The sequence below is a fragment of the Macrotis lagotis genome, chromosome 1 (assembly GCF_037893015.1).
Source record: "Macrotis lagotis isolate mMagLag1 chromosome 1, bilby.v1.9.chrom.fasta, whole genome shotgun sequence".
Taxonomy (NCBI): Eukaryota; Metazoa; Chordata; class Mammalia; order Peramelemorphia; family Peramelidae; genus Macrotis; species Macrotis lagotis.
The window spans coordinates 295,463,488-295,483,210 of record NC_133658.1 but is presented as its reverse complement, the minus strand read 5'-3'; the positions used below and the strand labels follow the sequence as shown (position 1 = coordinate 295,483,210).

Sequence of the window (19,723 nt, the reverse complement as noted above, 5' to 3'; positions counted from 1 at the left end):
AACAATGAAGAGAAAGTCCATTCAGAGTAAGCAAAATAATCTACCTTTTGGTGAAAATAACATTAGGTGCAATTGTGCTTTTGCAGTCACACTTTTTTTTAAAGAGAAATTGGTTTTACTACTTTTTTTAAAAGCACTCTATAAGAAATTGAATTGATTTAATCAAAGTGTTATGTTGAGTTCCTTTAGGGCCTCTATAAATGAGCAGATCAGGATAATTTTACATTAGGATATCAACTGTTTGGAAGTAAAGGTGCTAATGGGCAAACAGCTTAAGTGGGTTTCTATTCCCTCCTCCCCTTCCACTCCTAGGATCCCATACTTTGCCAAATTAAACTTCCCAAGAACAAAAGTAAATTCTTGTCTTCCTTCTATAAGAATTATCACAACTTTGGAAAAAAAAGGGGGTCCCCTCCTTCTTACTGTAGACTTATCATCCTCCTCCCCTCTACTTAATAGACTCTGTTCTAGTTCAGACCCTCATGGGTTTCTCACCTGGATTACTGGAATAGACTTCTAACTCTCCTCCCTCTTTTAGTCTCTCCTCTCTCCAATTCATCCTTCATACATCTTCCTGAATGATGCCATCAAAACACAAGCTGACTATTCCATTCCCCCCCACATGCTCCCTCCCCAACTAAAACGTCTTCAATAGCACTCTATTATCTCAAGGAAAAATTAGTCTAGCATTTAAGAATCCACAACTGAGCTCAACATTTTACAGGCTTATTTAACACTTTTTTTCCCAATGCAAACTAAAAGTTACCTCTATGCCTTTTCCAGGAGGTCTCCTGTGTCTGTAATACACTCCCTCCTCTCTGACTGCAGAGCTCCCAGCATCCCTCAAAGCACAGCTCATGTTCCATCTCCCACTTAAGACCTTTCCTCATCACTCCAGTTCTCTATATCTTACTCTGACATAGTGTACACATTGTATCCTAACTCTCTTTCCTACAAACCAGGAGACTATCAGAATCCTGTAGAATGTAGGTAAAAAAACTTTTGTTTGGAATTTGTATCCCTAGCTCCAAGGACAGTGCTTTGTATACATGATAGCTACTTAAAAATAATTGATAGATTGAAATGAATAAGGTCAACCACAAGAAATATTTTCTTTTTCTGGTACTGAGGATATTTTAACTTCCCTAATCATAAGGATATATGATTATCTTGCATCCTTAATTTGGCACACACAACTCTTCACCTTATCCTTTTAACTCCTTTGCAATCTTTCTGGCACCTACTTGGTGCTTTCTAAGACTCTTTCAGAGAAGGTGTCAGCCTGCAGAGTAAAATAAGTTCCTTCATTCAAGATTTCCCTACTTCAGTGAAATTGTAGGTCCAGTCCCTATCCTGATAGTGATGGATTATGTGCCTTGTTGTCCAAGAACAGCTGTGACAAATTCAGAAAGGCTTCAGATTGCTTCATGTTGATGGGTTTTTTAGCCACAGCAATTCTTAAAGATCTTTTACTAACTTAAAGGATTGAGGGACCAGATTTAGGAAGTTATGGACCACTGAATACCAAAGGGAAATAACATAAATAGAATCATGAAAGGAGGAATTGATTCTGAGATAAGTTTTGCCATTTAGTACCAAAGTAACATTAGGGGCAAGTTATAGGAATCTTTCAGGATCTCATTTTCTTCATCTAAAAAATAAGGAGATTAGACTAAATGGACTTTTATATTCCACTTTATATCTATGATCTGCTGAAGTGTTTTGTTTTGTTTTGTTTTGTTTTTAGGTTTTAGCAAGGCAAATGGGGATAAGTGGCTTGCCCAAGGCCACACAGCTAGGTAATTATTAAGTATCTGAGGTTTGATTTGAACTCAGGTACTCCTGACTCCAAGGTCAGTGCTCTATCCACTGAGCCACCTAGCCACCCCTGTTGAAGTGTTTTTATGGTCGGTAATGGTGGTAATGGTGGTGATGTGGTGGTTACTTTTAAAGGATAAGACCAGAGAAATCATAGAATCAGAGAATAATAGCATTTCAGAACTGGGAATGTCATTTAGAATCATCTAGTCCCAGTCCTCTCATTTTGAAAAGGAAACTGAGACTCAAGCTTACCTGAGGTCATACAGCTGGTTAGTTGTTCACTATTAAGTTACCTCTGGAGTACCACGTTCTATATCCAACAGTCTGTCAGCTTCATATAGAGCCTGACTCTGCTTGTACATAGTTGCTTGAATTCTGATTTCCTGTCCTAATCTGACTTTGTACCTCTGGCCTGATGCTTTTTCATTAAAAGGATTTGTTCTTTCAGCCAAAAGAATGAGTTCAGTTCCCTACTGACAGGCTTCCAGCATGAGGTTTCTTAATTTCCATCCCCCTTCCAGATCTTGGAGAAATGAGGTGACTCTTCAGCTAAATGATGACCAATGAAGCCAGAAGAGGACCTGAGAGAGGCTCTCCCCACCATTCACACAGGTTCCCCATATGCAGTTCCATATTTCAAAAAAAAAAAAAAAAAAACTGAGGGCAAGTCCTTGTTCATTCTATTGTAGACCCAAAGGTGCCAGTAGGTGCTTCCAGGCAATCTAGTACAATGAAAAGAGCATGGGATCTGAAGTTGGAAGATCCGAGTTCAAATTCTCATTTTTTTCTGCTTACTGCCTAATATTTCTATAGGCATCAGTTTCCTAAACTATAAAATGGGAGGGATGGGCTAGATGACCTCTAAGGTCCCTTGCAGCTAAAAGTCTATAAGCTTATGAGTCTCCACCTCAAAAAAGGCCAAGTATCAAATTTTCCCAGCTCAGGGAAGTCTATCCTTACTTAGCCCTGGCAGGAGATCCCAAGAGGCCCTCAGAGAACTCATCCCAGGGTCATAAAGCTCCCCCATCACAGAGTAAGGAACAGTCTTCCTTGGCAATCTCTCTCCTATCCACCCCCTCTTTTCCAGTGTTGCTGCCACCATCCTAACAGAGGCTCCTCATGTCCATGCTTTCTACCACAGTGTCTCTGCTTCTGAGTCTCCTTCCCTCCTAACTTACATATCACTGTCAGATTTTCTTGATGTCTATTTCTAATCACTTCACTCCTTTGCTCAAAATACCTAATGCTTCATTTTCCTATAAGAAAAATTCTTAGTCTAACATTCAAGGTCTTTATTTCTCACCATTTTCCAAAATGATCCCCAGCATTCAGCCAAACTGAACTATTTATCAGGTGTTTTTTTAAATCACATTCTTGTGTTTTCCAATGCCATCTCCTCTGTAATTTCACCTCCCCTTACTACATCAGTTAGAAATCATCCTTTGTCTTTTTTTAATATCATAAAAAGCATCTGTCTAAAACTAAAAACAAGCATCATATGTAATATGGATAAGAACCTCTTTCAATAAATGAGAGTAAAGCAAGGATGTCTACAATCTTCACCATAATTTGATAGTCCTAGAAATGCTAGCAATAACAACAATACAAGAAAAAATAATTAAAAGAATGATAGATATTTGAAAGCTACAAAATAAATCCACAAAATCAACAGTATTTCTATACAAATAATAACAAAATAAAGGCAACAATAATAGAAAGAGAAATCCAATCTCAAAAAATTAAAAAATACATAAAATATCAGGAAATCAACTTTCCCAAAGCTAATAAAAGACTTATAGATTGAATTACAAAGCACTTTTTAAAGAAATAAAGCACCTAAAAAGTTGGAGGAATATTCAGGGCTCATGGCTAATCCATGCCAATATAATAAAAATGACAATATTACTAAAATTAATATACTTGTTTAATGCTATATCAAATTACCTAGGGGATATCTTACAGAACTTGATAAAAATAACAAAATTTATTTAGAAAAATTTAAAAAAACTATACTATCAAGGGAAATGATGAAAAGAAGCAAAGATGAAGGAGAAATAGCACTCCCAGACCTCAAATTATAATATAAAGCAGCAGTCATCAAAACCATCTGGTATTAATCAAAGAATATAGAGACATCAATGGAACAAACTAGACAAAAGAAATTCAGAAACAATAGAATTCAATAACTCAATATTTTATAAAGTAGAAAACTTTAAGGGAATTTACTCTAGAGAAAAACTCCCTTTTTGTTAAAAACCACCAGGAAAACTGAAAAGCATTCTGGCAGAAATTAGGCATATACCAATAGCTTATACCACTCATCATAAATCTGGATATATTAAAAATCATATTATAAAGCAATTAGAAAAGAAACACATCATATACCTTTCACCATTATGGATAAGAAATGTATTCTTAACCAAACAAGAGATAAAGGCAATTACAAAAGATGAACTAGATAACTAATTACTTGAAACTGAAAAGTTTCTGCACAGAAAACATTGATATATCAATGTTAAGAAGGGAAGTGGTAAAATGTTGGGGAAAATCTTTGTACCAAATTTCTCTGATAAAGGTTTGACATTCAGGATAAAGAATATATGGATATAGATATAGATGATTAGATATAGAGTTAGAGTTAGAGATAGAGATAGAGATATATACATATATGAGCTATAAATATGTGTGTATACATATATATGTATATAATCATTCTCCAATAGTCAAAAGATGTGAACAAACAGTTCTCAAGAAAAGATCTACAAAGTATTCACAACCACATAAAAAAAAAAAGATGCTCCAGATCACAAATAAGAAGAAAATTCAAATCAAAACAACACCAAGGTTTTATCTCACATACTACAAATTGGCAATAATGACAAAAATGGTTATATTCAATGTTGGAAGTTAGAACACTAATACTTTTTTGATCTAACTGTGAAGTGATACCACCATTTTGGAAAACAACTTGGAATTATGCAAATTAACTGACTAAAAGTCAATTTGAACCAGAAACTCCATTACTGGACTTAAATCTGAAGGAAGTCATCAAAAAGAAAAAAGTCCCATTATACTTCAAGATATTTATAGCAGTACTCTGTGATAGATAAGAATTAGACAAAAATATGTACCCAATCACTTGAGGAATGCTAAATAAATTATGGTATATGAACTTAATAGAACATTACTGTGCTTTAAGAAATGATGAATGTGTTAAATGGAGTGTAGGAAAATCTATATGAAATGATGCATTGTGAAAAAGAGTCAAGAAAACAATAAACAATCACTACAACAATGGAAAAATGGAAAAAACAGAAGCACGTGAAAAATCAAAAATAAATGTTATAAATTATAAAGTTATAAATAGCAAGTAGTACTTGAATAAAGAGATATAATAAGATACTGCCAAGCCATCACTAAGTGGAGGTAGGATGTACTAAGTATTACACATTGCATGCATATTCATTCAGACCAATGTATAAATCAGCTGTGTTTTTTTCTCTCTAAAAATACACTATTTTTTCATATGAAATGACTTTCTAATGGGTGTGGGGAGAAGAACATGGTAATATTAGAAACAGAAAATATTAATAAAATTTATTTTTAAAAAAGAAATGAAATTCTGTATTCCTTCTTTAGCTAGTATCTCTCCTATGGCATTTATCAGGCACAGTTTTATATTGTACTTATATACCTATATAGATGTCATGTCTTGCCCTGTTAGACAATAATAGAAGACAGAATTCATGTCTTATCTCCACATCCTCTGCAATTCTCAGCTAAGGAAAAACAGTAGGTACTTAATAAATATTTGTAGGTGTCTTATCTTCCCCATTAAAATGTAAATTCCTTGAGGACAGGGATCATGTATTATATAATCCCCCAATTCATCACTACATTTGCACATAGCAGGTATTTAGCAAATATCTGTTGAATAAAAATTTATTTGATCTACAAACAATAAATATTTTTATCAGTTGCTGACAATATGACCAGCCTAAATCTCTTGATTGTAGGTTACAGGCTGGATGTCATAAGTCAATCAATCAATCAAATATCAACAAGTATTCAATAAGAACCTATGAAAAGCCACTCAGTGCTAGATTCTGTGGATATAGAGCCAGAAACAAAATTTACCTATAGGGAAAGCTTCCATGTCTTTACAAGGGAGTAAAACAGAGTTGTCACAACTCTCAGAGACCCAAAGAGAAAATGGGCTCCAGAACCAGTATTTTGTACTCATTAGGAAAATGTGAATTCAAAAAGAAGTCTTATTTCTTCTATTATTAGAGAATGTTAGAGCTGGAAGGAGTATAAGAACATAGACTGTCAGACCACAGAACATCATTGAGATATGAAAGTGATTTTACAAATGAGTAAAAGGAGACCCAGAAAAATGGAAGGTGACTCAAAGTCTAGATAGTAGATGAGCCAGGATTAAAATCCAGATTTCCTGACTTCATACTATAAATAAATCCAATCCTTGCTTAACCTGCACAGGCTGAAGTTATGGTGGAACACATGAATTCTTAGAACAAACACCTAGTTCCATGTCCACCAGACTCCATGGTAAAACTCTTCCTAGGAATTTCATTTTCCATGGTCTGGAACAATTTTGCTACCAAAACGCAGAACTAGCAAACAAGATCCAAAGAACACCAAGTGAACATTTTCTTTCTCAGTAGGATAAAGGGATATCAGACCTCACAAAGACCCCTGCCTCTTACCATCTGCAAAGCTACAAAGACAGAGAAGCCTTTTTGGAATCTTGCCAGGCTCCAAGCAAGTTTTTTTAAAAACCACAAACCTGGATTCCTCATTAAAAAACCATAACACAGTTTTTTTTTTCCCTACAGATGAGAAAATCATGGGGAGGCCAGCTCTTCCCTTGTGGGCCTGATGTGGTCTGGGACAACAAGAATTCATTTTTTCCTTAGTTTTTGAAGGATTAGAGTGACAAGCCTTCTTAATTGGGGGACAGAGAGAAAATGTTTTAGCTCTTAGGCTCGGGTCACATTGCTATCAGATAGTCATTTTCACCCTCTCCACAGGAGTCTAAGAGACAGGGTCTACCTTATGTTATCAGGTGTGATTTCAGAATTCCTACCTGTCCTCAAATTCCTACTTGCCTGAAATCCCTGCCAAAGTTTCTCCTTTGGATTAGGCACTGTGTTTAAAAGGCCCTGCTAAAATGTGGATAACTGTTCTCTATCTGGTTGAGAATTAACCTATTATTCTCTATGGTTACTTTAGCACTGATTAATGCTATGGAAAGAGTAGTACCCTCATACATAGAAAACTCAAGTCCTGTTTCCAGCCCTATGACTTTACTAGGCTGCAGTTATCTCATCTATTCTAATTTCTGGTCTGCCACTAACCACCGGATGACCTTGAGGGCAAGTCAATTCATTTCCTTAGACTTCATATGAGGAAAATATGAAAAATGAAATGGTTAGAAAGAGATGATCTTTGAAAGTCCCTTGTAGCTATAAGATTCTATTTATCTAGGATTCCTTCTAGTTTTAATATTCTGAGTTCTAAGGTCCCTTTCACCTCTGACCTTCCTTGTTCTAAGCCCCCTTCCAAATCTAACACTGTGCTCTAAGGTTCCACCAAGTTCTCAAATTCCATATTGTATATTCTAAGGTTCTTTGAGAGCTGACATTCCATGATTATACTATTCAAATTCTAGAACTGTTCTATATAGGGGCAAAGTGGGAATTGATTGTTCCCTCTGTATAACCTTGGCTATTCTAGCTCTTTACAGGTTCCCTGGCTCCCAGGAAATTATGGTAAGACCTTAGTGGGAAGGATGATAAATTATTCTCATGGTAAACTAAATTATTTGATGTGCATGCCTTCTGAATGAAATAAACATCCCAAACCTAGAAAAGACTGATTAGTACAAGTATGCAAAAGGGTGGGAGTTTATTAATCAATAAGAACATTCCTAGGAAAAAGATTAATTGCCAATCTTGTCAGAAGGAAACTCTACTAATCCCTACCCCCCATGCTGTTCCACTTACTAATAAGTAACAAAAAATTTCCAAACTCAAACTTTAAGAAGAAAAATAATTTTCTCTTAAATTACAGCCCTTCCTCCTCTATTCCCCCACTGCCTTCATATTCTACTACAAAATTTGGGTTTTTCACCCTCATGACTGCCTTGATAGGGGGGATGAATATTATAACCTCACAAGGATTTTTCTGGCCTCCAGATGCTGTGTTCTGAAGGACATGAATTTCACAGAGGATGTTAGAAGTCTGGCAAAGTCACACCAGGGACCAGTGTGATCACCTCATTTTGGAATCTACATTTATGAAATCATATGAAAAACATTAAATCATGCCAGAGTCAGACAAAATAGATTTGCTGGCTATTAAAGCTGATTTTTCTGTGGAACAATAAAGTTTATTTTCAGAGTCCTCAATGGTGATTCATGGCCCTAGGCACTTCAGATAAGGGGAATCCCTATGCCAGAGAATTCACAGAGATGCTGACAGTGGGGTGGGTGGATGGCTATCTTTCTTCACCCAGTTTGAACACCCCCTCTCTTCCATACACAATTGTTGGATTCTGTACACCTGACAGCCATCCAATTGCTTTGAAGGCAAGAGTAGGGCTGGGTTTATACTAACTTTCTAGTTAATTCTATGCCAAGAAAATCCAGATGGACTGTTTCGGTCCCTAAACCTTCTTTCTCATTCACAAAGTCTTATCAGCCAGAACTAAATGACCAGTTACTTAAACTTTGTACTTTTCATGGCCTTTATAGGGCCAGCTGTAGCTCTCAATGAATGGAGTCCACAGACAGAAAAAGATGAAGCAACAAAAGATGCTGGGAAAAGAACTCATCTGTCCAGGTGCTCCAGTTCAGAATCCTCCATGTTTAATTCCACTCCATTCCATTCATTCCACCAAGAGAAGCTTGCCTCATTTCCTTTGACTCTTACTGAAAAGAAATTATCATCACAGGACTGTAGGGTTATAGATATAAAGAGAGAAGAGAACTTAAAGACCATTGAGTCCAACCTTTAATTTCATAGATGAGGAACCTCAAGCACAGAAAGATGACTTAAACAAGGTCATACAATATAAGTAGTGGGATATGAACCAGAGTCTTGATTCCAAATCTAATCCCCCTCCTCCACCACCCTGCCTCTCCATGAATCTCAGAACTAGAAAGGGCCTTAACATATTAGAAAATAGGATATGGGGCTGAAATAGACTTTAGAACAAATAGGGCTGGTCCAATACTCCCAACCCACAGATTAAAGAAAACTGTAGCCTGGTTAAAGAAAGTAATTCCAACAAGCATTTTGTTCAAGGTCCCAAAGAAGATTAAAGGGCCACTGCTAGATGCTGTTCTTTAGATTCACAATCTTATTCTCTTTCCACTACATTCAGCAATTGTTCAAAGCAACAAACAACTCCCTATAATATCCTACATTTAAGGCACCTTGCTAATTATCATCAATAGCATGGCTTCCTCCAGTCTCAGGTCAAATTTAAGAGATTTCTTCCCATTCTAAGAAGAAATCAGAGATTTTTAGGTTGGATCTGTGTGGGAGAGTGTAGGATGGGGAGTGGCAACTAGAATGGACCAAGGTATGAAGATGGAAAAACCAATAGAATTGACCATCCCTAGAGTTGGGGGAACCATTTCCTCTCATTTAGAATGAGGAACTTCCCCTTTCTGTGTCCACAAGATTGAAACATAGAATATCCAACATGAAAAAGGCCTCTCCTTCCCAATTCTCTGGAATCTCAATGTCAGCGCTTCCATGGAAGTCAGGCAGGCATAACTGTGGTCAAATGTGGAAAATGTAGGTCCATTCCAGTATCTACTTTGGGCTCATTCTCAGCCTGCAGTGGAGCTGTGGTCAGTATTGGGAAAAGGGAGGTCAGCAGAGCTCTGCCAATGCAATCAATCTCTCCCAGAGTTACAGACTCAGAGAATCTCCAAACTAAGAGACCTTAGAGATCGCCTGGATCAATGCTCTCATTTTACTGATGAAGAAACTGAAATCTGGACTGTCTAAGTGACTTGCCTGATGTCACATGATGAGTGAGCTGCTTAGCAGGGCTACTGCTCATATCTCTTGCCTCTCAATCCCAGGCCCTCTCTGTTGTCTCACTTTGCCTCTCCTCTACCCATAGAGCTGAGGTCTTATCAAGAACCCTCCTTTTACTCAAAGAGAATTTAAATCTAGCCCTATGCATAGTATAAAACCCTGAGTAGACACTTTATAAATATTCACTAAATGTAAATTTGTGCATTGGGATGGAGTTGGGAGAACCAGACAACCAGGAAAGTCATAGAATCTTAAAGATTTGGAAAGATATGGAGATAAATATATATATATATATATATATATGTTTATTGATTGATTAATCAATTTTACCTTTTCCCTAATATTTACAATTTACTATGTACATAATTTGCTATACGTGGTTTTTGCCATTAGAGTGTGAGTTCCTTGAAGTCAGGGACAGTCTTTTGCCCTTCCTTTTCACTTCAGTGCTTAGCTCTGTTCCTGACAATAATAAGTGTTTCAACAATATTTATTGGCTGACTGACTAATAACAAGTGCTTTTCAAAGTGGGGTGAACATTTCCCAAAGAGTATGCAAGATAACCTCTTGGGGACTGTGGAAGAATGGACAAAATCTGTGTCTTTGAATTTAAAGGAACTTTCTTCTCTCTCCCTTATGACATTTTAAAGTCAGAGTTTTGTGTCTTAGAATCTATTACAATGGGAAAGGCAGGGCTCTTTACACAGGAAGGGAACTAGATGGAATATTTGGCTATCCAATCCCAGAGGAGCACTAGTCTGGATGTCCTTACTTCTATGGGGAGGGGATATTAAAGATAAGGGAAAGAAAGGATGTTTTCACATTCCAAGGAGAGATCCTAGAAACAAATGTAAGTCATGGCTGGGAAAAATATCCCAGACAGTGATAAGAAAAAGAGAGGAACAGCTGGAATGTATTGAGAAGGCCACATTCTGAGTATGAGAATACATCCCTCAAAACTTGCTAAGAAACTCCAATCAGAGACAACACATCTAACTGAAGTTTTCTTTTTTTACTGAAATCTGGTCAGTGATTCATAGACTGTCAGAACTGATAGGGACCTCAAAGATCATCTATGCTAAACATCATCTAGATATTAAGGAGGAGTCACCAGTCCTAGGACATCCAAGCACAGAAACAGCAAAAAGAGATTCTTCAGGTACCCAAAGATGAGGAGTTTACATAAATACTAATTCTCCCTCCCAAATCATCACCGAAAAGAAACAACTTCCTAGACAAATGCCTAGAATTTAAATAAATTCTTTGAAGGCAAGGACTATATCTTATACCTTTTTATACTTGAAGATCAAGAGATCCAGGTTCTGACCCCAACTTTACCATTAAATACTTATGTAATTTTGAGCAAGTCATTCCCTTTCTCTGGGCCTCAGTCTCCCCATTTAGAAAATGAGGAGATTGAACTAGATGATCTCTTAAGCTTCTATTAGCTTAATGATATCAATTAATTTATAGTCTACAATTTTAAGAGAATCACAATAAACAGAATTAAGGATGTCCAATCCTTTCTCAGCTTCCTATAGAAGAAAAAACCTTAGCCTTCTCATTCTATCTGACTACCCAAGTTTATAGAATCAAATTAAGAAGAAATGAATGAGCTTCTCCTTTTACTAGACTATGGAAAAAGCTTCAAAGTTCTCTATTGCAGCTAAGATAAAATACAGACCCTTTTATATGGCATTTAAAGCTCTTCATATCTGGTTCCAGTCAACCTTGCCAGACGTTTCACTTTATTTCCCTTCATACACCCTATGTTACAATCAAATTGCTCTGTTTACTCTTCCCTGAACTCTACATTCCATTCCCCATCTACAAGTCTTTTCACAGACATCCTACATGCCTGAAACAAATTCTCCTCTCCCTCCCCCCTCTTAAAAGTCCCTCCAGTGGCTTACCATTGCCTCTAGGAGTAAATAGGAAATGCTCTGTTTGGCATTCAAAGCCCTTCCAAATCTATACCCCTCCTATCTTTTTAGACTTCTTATACCTTATTACCCATCACATACTCCTCTATCCAATGACACTGGGCACCTGGCTATTCCATACAAACAAAACAAACAAATAAAAAAAATCCATCCCTCAGCTTCAGGCATTTCCTGTGTCTGTCCCCCCACACCTGGACCACTCTCCTTCCCTCCTCTACTCTGTCTACTGACCTCCCTGGTTCCCTTTAAGTTTCATCAAAAATTCCACCTTTTATAGGAAACCCTCCCTAACCCCTCTCAATTTCAGTGCTTTATCTCTTTTAATTATTTCATATTTATCCTGTATATAGATTGATTGGTATATATTTGCTTGCCTGTTGTCTTCTCCATTAGATTGTAAGTCCCTTGAAGGCAAGAACTGTCTGTTGCTTCTTTTTGTATCCCTAGCATTTAAAACAATGTTTGGTACATAATAGTCACTTAATAAATGCTGATTGATGATTCCCTTCAGGCTCAGCTCAGATACCATTCTACATGAAAAATCCTTTCCTGATTCCCTTTGTATTTTTTATCCTTCATATTATACTTACTTTTTTGCTTACACGTTTTATCCCCTAATAGAATAGAAATTGGAGAGAACAAATTGCTTTTCATTTTTTGTCTTTGATTCTCTAAGTGACTAACAGGGTCTTATACATAATAGGTAATTAATGCTTATTAGGTTGGACTGAGTCCCTGACTCAGTGAGTTAGTGAGAGGTGCTTTCTGATATGGTATCCAGAGCATACAACTAAAAAAAGCTAAAAAAAGAACACATTAAAAATCCCCAATTAAATACCAAATTAGAAATTCTTAAAATCAAAGGAGAAATTAATAAAATTGAAAGCAAGAAAATTAATAAATAAAACTAAGAGTTGGTTTTCTAAAAAAAAATAGAAAACACAAAGAAAACCAAATTACCAGTATCAAAAAATGAAAAAGGTGAACTCACCACCAATGAGGGGGAAATTAAAATCATAATTCAGAGCTATTTTGACTAATTGTATGCCAATAAATTTGGCAATCTGAGTGAAATGGATGAATATTTACAAAAATTTAGGCTACCTAGATTAACAGAAGAGGAAATAAAACACTTAAATAACCCCATTTCAGAAAAAAGAAACTGAAGAAACCTTCAATAAATTCCACAAGAAAAAAAATCTACAAGACCAGATGGATTTACAAATGAATTTTACCAAACATTTAAAGAAAAATTAATTCCAATTCTATATAAACTATTTAAAAAACAGGAGGAGTTCTATCAAATTCCTTTTATAATACCAATATACCACTTTTATAATACCAATACCAGGAAGAGCCAAAACACACAAAGAAAATTATAGACCAAATTCCCTAATGAACATTGATGAAATTTAAATAAAATTTTAGCAAAGAAATTACAAGTTATTACTAGGATAATACATCTTGATCAGGTAGGATTTATACCAGGTAGGCAGAGATGGTTCAATATTAAGAAAACAATCAATATAATTGAACAAACTAGTAATAAAACCAACAGAAATCATATGATTATCTCACTATATGCTGGAAAAGCCTTTGACAAAATGCAACACCCATGCCTACTAAAAATACTAGAAGAGTATAGGGACAAATGAACTTTTCCTTAAAATAAAAAGCAGTATCTATCTAAAATCAACAAATATTATGTGATGTAGATAAACTAGGAGTATTTCCATTATGATCAGGGATGAAACCAGGATTTTCCTTATTACCATTACTCTTCAGTATAGTATTACAAATGTTAGCTGAAGCAATAAGAGAAGAAAAAGAAACTGCTATGGTATTCAATGTAGTTGCCTTACTAGCACAACCCTAGTCACATCTTTGCCTTTTCCTCTCCTTTCCAGGTAAGAGGACAATCCAGGTCAATATGACCAAGAAAAAGGCAATTACATGTAAAATTATAGAAGACATATAGTCAGCATGGTATATCCAGGAAGAACAGATATAGACAAATAGACAGGTAGGAAAAAAAACACAGACTTAGGAAAAGAGAGACACACATATATATACCTGCACAGAGACAGCATCTCTTCCCCACTTTCTCCCAGACCCACACATTCACTCACATACTCAGAAAAACTAAAAGACCAGAATAGATCAGAAATAAAAACTCCTCAAAGGGAATCATGAGAAACTTCCCCCACCCACCCACCCAATTCTATCTTGTCAAGTGAGACAGAAACAACTAGGTTTTGGTATGTTTGATTTCATTCAACAAAATCTGCATAATAGACAAGGAAAAACTTTACCGGCCTACCCATCTTGCCCCTCTTGCCATGAACTCCAGGAGGCCCCTGTCAGGAAAAAAAAAAATAATGTGAGGATAGGAATTACCAAAAAGGAACAAGAGACATCTGAAGCTCAAAGAACTCTGACTTTCTCTTTGGGACCAGGTTTCTATGGGATCATACAAACAGGGACTAGAATGGGACCCAGCAGACCTTGTACCTACAGTAAGCTCTCTGGAAATAAATCTTTTGGAGTCAGTTTGGGAAACAGATGCAATGAAGCCTAGGAGAGTATTAGGAGATAGCAATTCTTGTATTGAATCTTGTTATTCGGGCAATTCACTTTATCCCTTTGGGTTTCAGTTTCCCAGCATGTCAATTAAAGACTTAAACTTGGTCTCGGACATTCTATATTCTAAGGTTCTTTTCTGCTTGGACCTTCTACATGAACACACATGTGTATCCATACATACAGTAGATAGATATGAAGATTATACATATGTAGTGGCTATCTATATGTATGTATGTATCTACCTAAATATAAATAGAGATATGGATATATGATATATCATGATGATGATGATGATGATTTGTCCTTCATTCTTGAAGAAGATCATGACATCGGGGGGGGTGATGCCATGACAAGCACATGAATTGGATTTGAGTGAAGGGGTGCTATGCTAAGTCACTAGCCTCATTTTCTCCTCCAGAACCATTTGGATCCAATGACCAGATATGATTCCAAATGACTGGAGATAGGCCTGAATATGAGACAGGGTTAAGTAACTTTCCCAAGGTTACAGAATTAGTACATGTCAGGTATCTGAGGTTAGGTTCAAACTCCTTTATCCTTACTACCACCATCAAACTGCCTTACCTATGGAGATATATATGTTGTATGAACCTGCCCAAGTCACTTTACCTCTGTCTCAGTTTCCTCAACTGTAAAATGAGGATAATAATAGCACTTACTTTCCAGGGTTGCTGTGTGGATCTAAATGAGAATATAAATTATTTAGCACAATGGCTGCTACTTTGAAGGCACCATATAAATACTAGCTATCATCATCATCATAATCACCATCATCATTATTGTTGTTGTTGTTAATAGCCTATGTCCTGAGGTCATTTCCAGTTCTTATATTCCTGAGTTCTTCTATTTTGGCTCATTTCAATGACTGTGATAATTTCCCAAATTGTGGTCCTGGTTGATAGTGAGCAGCCTCCACTGCCTTGCCCATTCTTCATTAAAAACAAACTGTCATTATTGATTAGAGGAATGCAACTTAAAACATCTCTGAGGTACCACCTTACACCCATCAGATTGATCAATATGACTAAAAAGGAAAATGATCAATGTTGGAGGAGATATGGGGAACTAGGATACGTTGGTGAAATTGTGAACTGATTCAAACACTCTGGAGAGCATTTTGGAATTACAACCAAAGGGCAATAAAATTGTGCATATCCTTTGATCCAGCAATGCCACTACTAGGTCTGTATCCCAAACACATCATGAAAAAGGATAAAAAAGTCCTCATTTATTTATTTAAAAAAGTCCTCAATATTTATAGCAATTCTTTTTGTAGTAGCAAAGAATTGGAAATAAAGGAGATGCCCATCAAGAGAGGAATTGCTGAACAAAGTATGGTATATGAATGTGATGGAGTATTATAGTTTTATAAGAACTCATGAGGGACAGGATTTCAGAATTGCCTGGAAAGACCTGCAAAAACTGATGCTGAGTGAAATGAGCAGAACCAGAGAACAACACACACTAACAGCAATACTGGTTGCATCAGCTATGATAGACTTGTTCATTTAGGCAGCATGATAATTCTAAAAATCTTGTGATGGAGAAGGATATAAACTGTGGAGTTTAAATGCTTACTATAATTTTTAAAAGTTGTCTTAAGCATTATGGTTTTTTCCTCTATTTTTTTTTCTCCACTTTGATTTGATTCTTCTCTCACAACAAAACTAGCATGGATCCATGTTTAAAGTGATTATATATTTTTGGTCTATCTGGATTTCTTTCTGTCAAAGGAAGGGTAGGGAAAGGAAAAAAAATGTAAAACTCAAAACCTTGAAAAAATATGTTTGTTGAAAACTACTGTTCCAATTAGTTTAAAAAATAAATAAATAAAACATTTCATTAGAAAAAGAAAAAGGGGGCAGCTAGGTGGCACAGTGGATAAAGAACCCGCCCTGGAGTCAGGAATACCTGGTTCAAATCCAGTCTCAGACACTTAATAATTACCTAGCTGTGTGGCCTTGGGCAAGCCACTTAACCCCATTTGCCTTACAGAAACCAAAAAAAAAAAAAAAAAGAACAAACCATAGAGGTCCAGTCCCATTTCTCATTCTCTCCCTCTTCATCCCCAACTCATCTTGTGACCTGCTTTGCTTATTCCTCAGGGTTCCCTAGACCCTGGATGTTTAGGCTAGAGAGAAGGGACTTAGTATAGGGCAAAATGACAAATGCCCTGAAGTATACTCACCCTTTCTCCATCAAGTCCTGGCAGGCCAAAGAGCCCTGGGAGACCAATATATCCCTAAGGACAGAGCAAACAAAAAATCAAATGGGTCATCTCCAGAAAACTGGCCTGTCCCCTTCCCATCTTGGCTGCCTTCCTCCTCCTCCTCCTCCTGTTCTTCCAGCGTTGGTCCCAGGTGCTCCACGTTGACATAAACCTTGAGGCAAGTGTATATGCCCATGGACTGCATGGTGCTGGCTTCCACGATGTAGTCCAAGGGCACATACCCTCACACCAGGGATCGGGGGCAGGTAGGGGAGGCGCCTTCTCCATGTGGGGGCAGAGTGGGAAGGGGCATGAGGCTGTCATGCCCTTGTCAGCCGCTCCTGGCACCTAAATGAAAGGAAGCCTGCTTGGGGGGTTAGAGGAGAGGGGAATGTGCCAGTGGTATTCCAGAGCCAGCTAATAAGCTTCTTCTAGAGCTGCCTTCACTCTCCTTGACCTGCTTCCTCTACAGAATTTCCATTGTGATATTTTTGACCTTTGGACATTTCCTGGATGCCCTCTCTCTCTCTCCAGTCTCCTTGATTTTTCCATCCCCTCCCCTCTTCCAATACAATTCCCCATCCCATCTCCCAAATCATAAATGGGTCTTGCAGGCCCAATTAACTCAGAGTTTTGAATTTCTCCAATTACCCTTCTGAACTAACCTGAGTCTTTCCAAAAGCATCTCTCCTATGCTGACTGTCTGGAATATCCTCCCACCTCCTCTTGACCTGTCATAGGTCTACTCATCCTCCATAACCTAACTTAAGTCACCTTCAAAGCCTCCCCTGTCTAATTCAATCTTCCTTCCCACAGACTCACAGTCATCATCTGTACTACTCATTGTGCATTTAATCCTACTGTGCCTTGTGACATCCCTTGGTTTATTTATTCACTGTCATGGTGATATAATTGTGTGGCACAGTAGAAAGAACACTGGAGTAGGAATCAAAGGATGTAGGTTGAAAATCCCACCCACATGACCTTGGGTGAATCATTAAACCTTATTGGGTCTCAGTTTCATTATCTGTAGAATGAACAGGCTGGACCTAGATTGGTAGCTTCTGAAGGACAAAAATCATCTTTAATAACTCTCTATGTCCCCCAGAGCATAACCCATGGTTCCGCACACAACAGAAACTTTAGTATATGTTTGTAAATAAAGTTGTCTCCATTTCAAAGCATCTCCCCCCATCCTATTTGTTCACAGTCCTGAGACACCTTCCATGGGATGCTTTGCTGTTCTGACAAGCCTCCTTCACCCTCCTCAGATTTCCCAAGTACCCTTGGTCTTCCTTCTCCAGAGGTGCTTACAGAAACTCTATACACACATACACACACACCAGAGTGAGGGCTGCCCCTCTGGTAGCATATCTTTGTTTAATCATTTTTAAAATTAGTCCATCAACAAGCCCCTCTAAGTGCCTACTTCATGTCAGATACAATATGAGGCTTTCTAAGACAAGAGCAAAACCTGGGATGGAAGACAGGCTGAATCAGGAACCTGAAGCTGAATGAGGTTCCTTCCTCCTAGGAACAAGTCTACACTTGGAGTTATCTTTCACCAAGGGTCAGCTGAGATGTGTCACCCCTATAGGCATCGGGCAAGAAGAAGCAGGACTTCCCCCCTTCTCTATCAGGAAAGACTGTAGGTCTAGCTTCAACTCTCAGAAAGTGTCTTCAGATAAACAAGACTTTTCCCTATGTCCTGTTCTACCCATCTCATCTACGTTGCCATAAAAGGACAGCAATACTCTAATTATTTGGAAATTCCCTTGGCACTTCATGTCTAGCCCACCAAAGGCCTGGCTCCAGAGTGAGTCACGTGAATTTGAAAATGTTCCTGAAGCCCCTTTGCTGATCACCCCAACAATGAACCCAGGAGGAGGGACTATGATGGATGCTGAACATTAATGAAAAGATGGGAACTGGCTAGTCACATTCCCTGGAGTGGGGAGAGCACTGGTGGCTAATCAGCAATGCATCACAAGGGTCATCCCTCTGGGCTTCAAGCCACTGCTGGAGGGATCCAAGAGCTTCATCATAAGAACCATCTCAGCAAAGCCCAGAGAGAAGGGAGCAGAGGTTCAGTTTGCAATATGCATGTGGCATCAAGATGTTGTCCACACGAAGAGCATAAATCAATTCCAAATTTCCCTGGCTTATCATCTCCCTCAGCCCCATCCTAAGAGCATGTCTTCCTAGGGTTTGGACAGAAAGAATTTCTCTTCTGGGAATGGAGAGCTCCAGTCTCAGGAAGGAATATGATTGAGAAGTCTGCTTTGGAGTCTCCTGTCTTCCTCTGTTAAACAAGTCTCAGGAGCTGCACATATAGTAACATCCTGGTAAAGCATCCCAAACAGCTGACACCCATCCAATAAGTCTATCTAATTCTGTCAATAAACACCATACTTGCACTTAATGGTCAAACCAGGGAATCCAAGGGGGAATATTCTTATCCTCTCATCCTCAGGGGTGTATGAAAGGGGGCTGTGTAAGATCAAATCTCATCCATCCTAATAATGACACAGCTTTGGGGGGAGGGCTCATCAGGAACAAACTAACTTTGCTTTTGGGGATGCAGATGACTAAGTGCCTAGCACTTCTCCACCCTCATGTGGTGGGCATGAGCAGCCAGGGTGACCATATGGAAAATGTTCAAGAGCTTACTTACAAGGACAAGTCCAGTCTCATTGGATACTACGAGACAGAACCAATGAGGCAGAAATGGGGTTGTCTCCAGCCTCTCCTGTGACCTACCATAAGGCCTTCCAACTTGTCTCTAGAACCTCTAGACTTAGCCCTCACCTTTTACCTCTTCCAAAGAATGCTTTCATTTGCCCCAATTCCTAATGATGCCTGTCTCCCTTTACACTGGTAGAGGCAACCCTGAGAGATTCTCAGAGTAGGGATAAAAATCCCATTTTATAGATGAACAAAGAAGTGCAGAAGTATGCTGAGGATCATGTCAGTGGCAAGTCAGTAGCAAAGTCACCATCAGAACCCGAATCTGGTGCTACATAGGACCATATGTAAAGGATTCAGCTTGGTTGGAAATAGTCTGCAGAAG

General features: G+C 37.9%; 1 protein-coding gene across 1 annotated transcript in view; it reads right to left on the bottom strand.

Moving 5' to 3' along the window:
* COL27A1 (collagen type XXVII alpha 1 chain) overlaps positions 1 to 19,723 on the bottom strand; it is a 249,264-nt gene that overhangs the window by 150,028 nt on the left and 79,513 nt on the right. Inside the window, exons 11-12 of the mRNA XM_074211169.1 lie at positions 16,633 to 16,686; positions 14,153 to 14,197 (exon numbers count right to left, since the gene is read on the bottom strand). Coding sequence (XP_074067270.1) covers positions 14,153 to 14,197; positions 16,633 to 16,686 — 99 coding nt within the window. The remainder of the gene's footprint in view (positions 1 to 14,152; positions 14,198 to 16,632; positions 16,687 to 19,723) is intronic.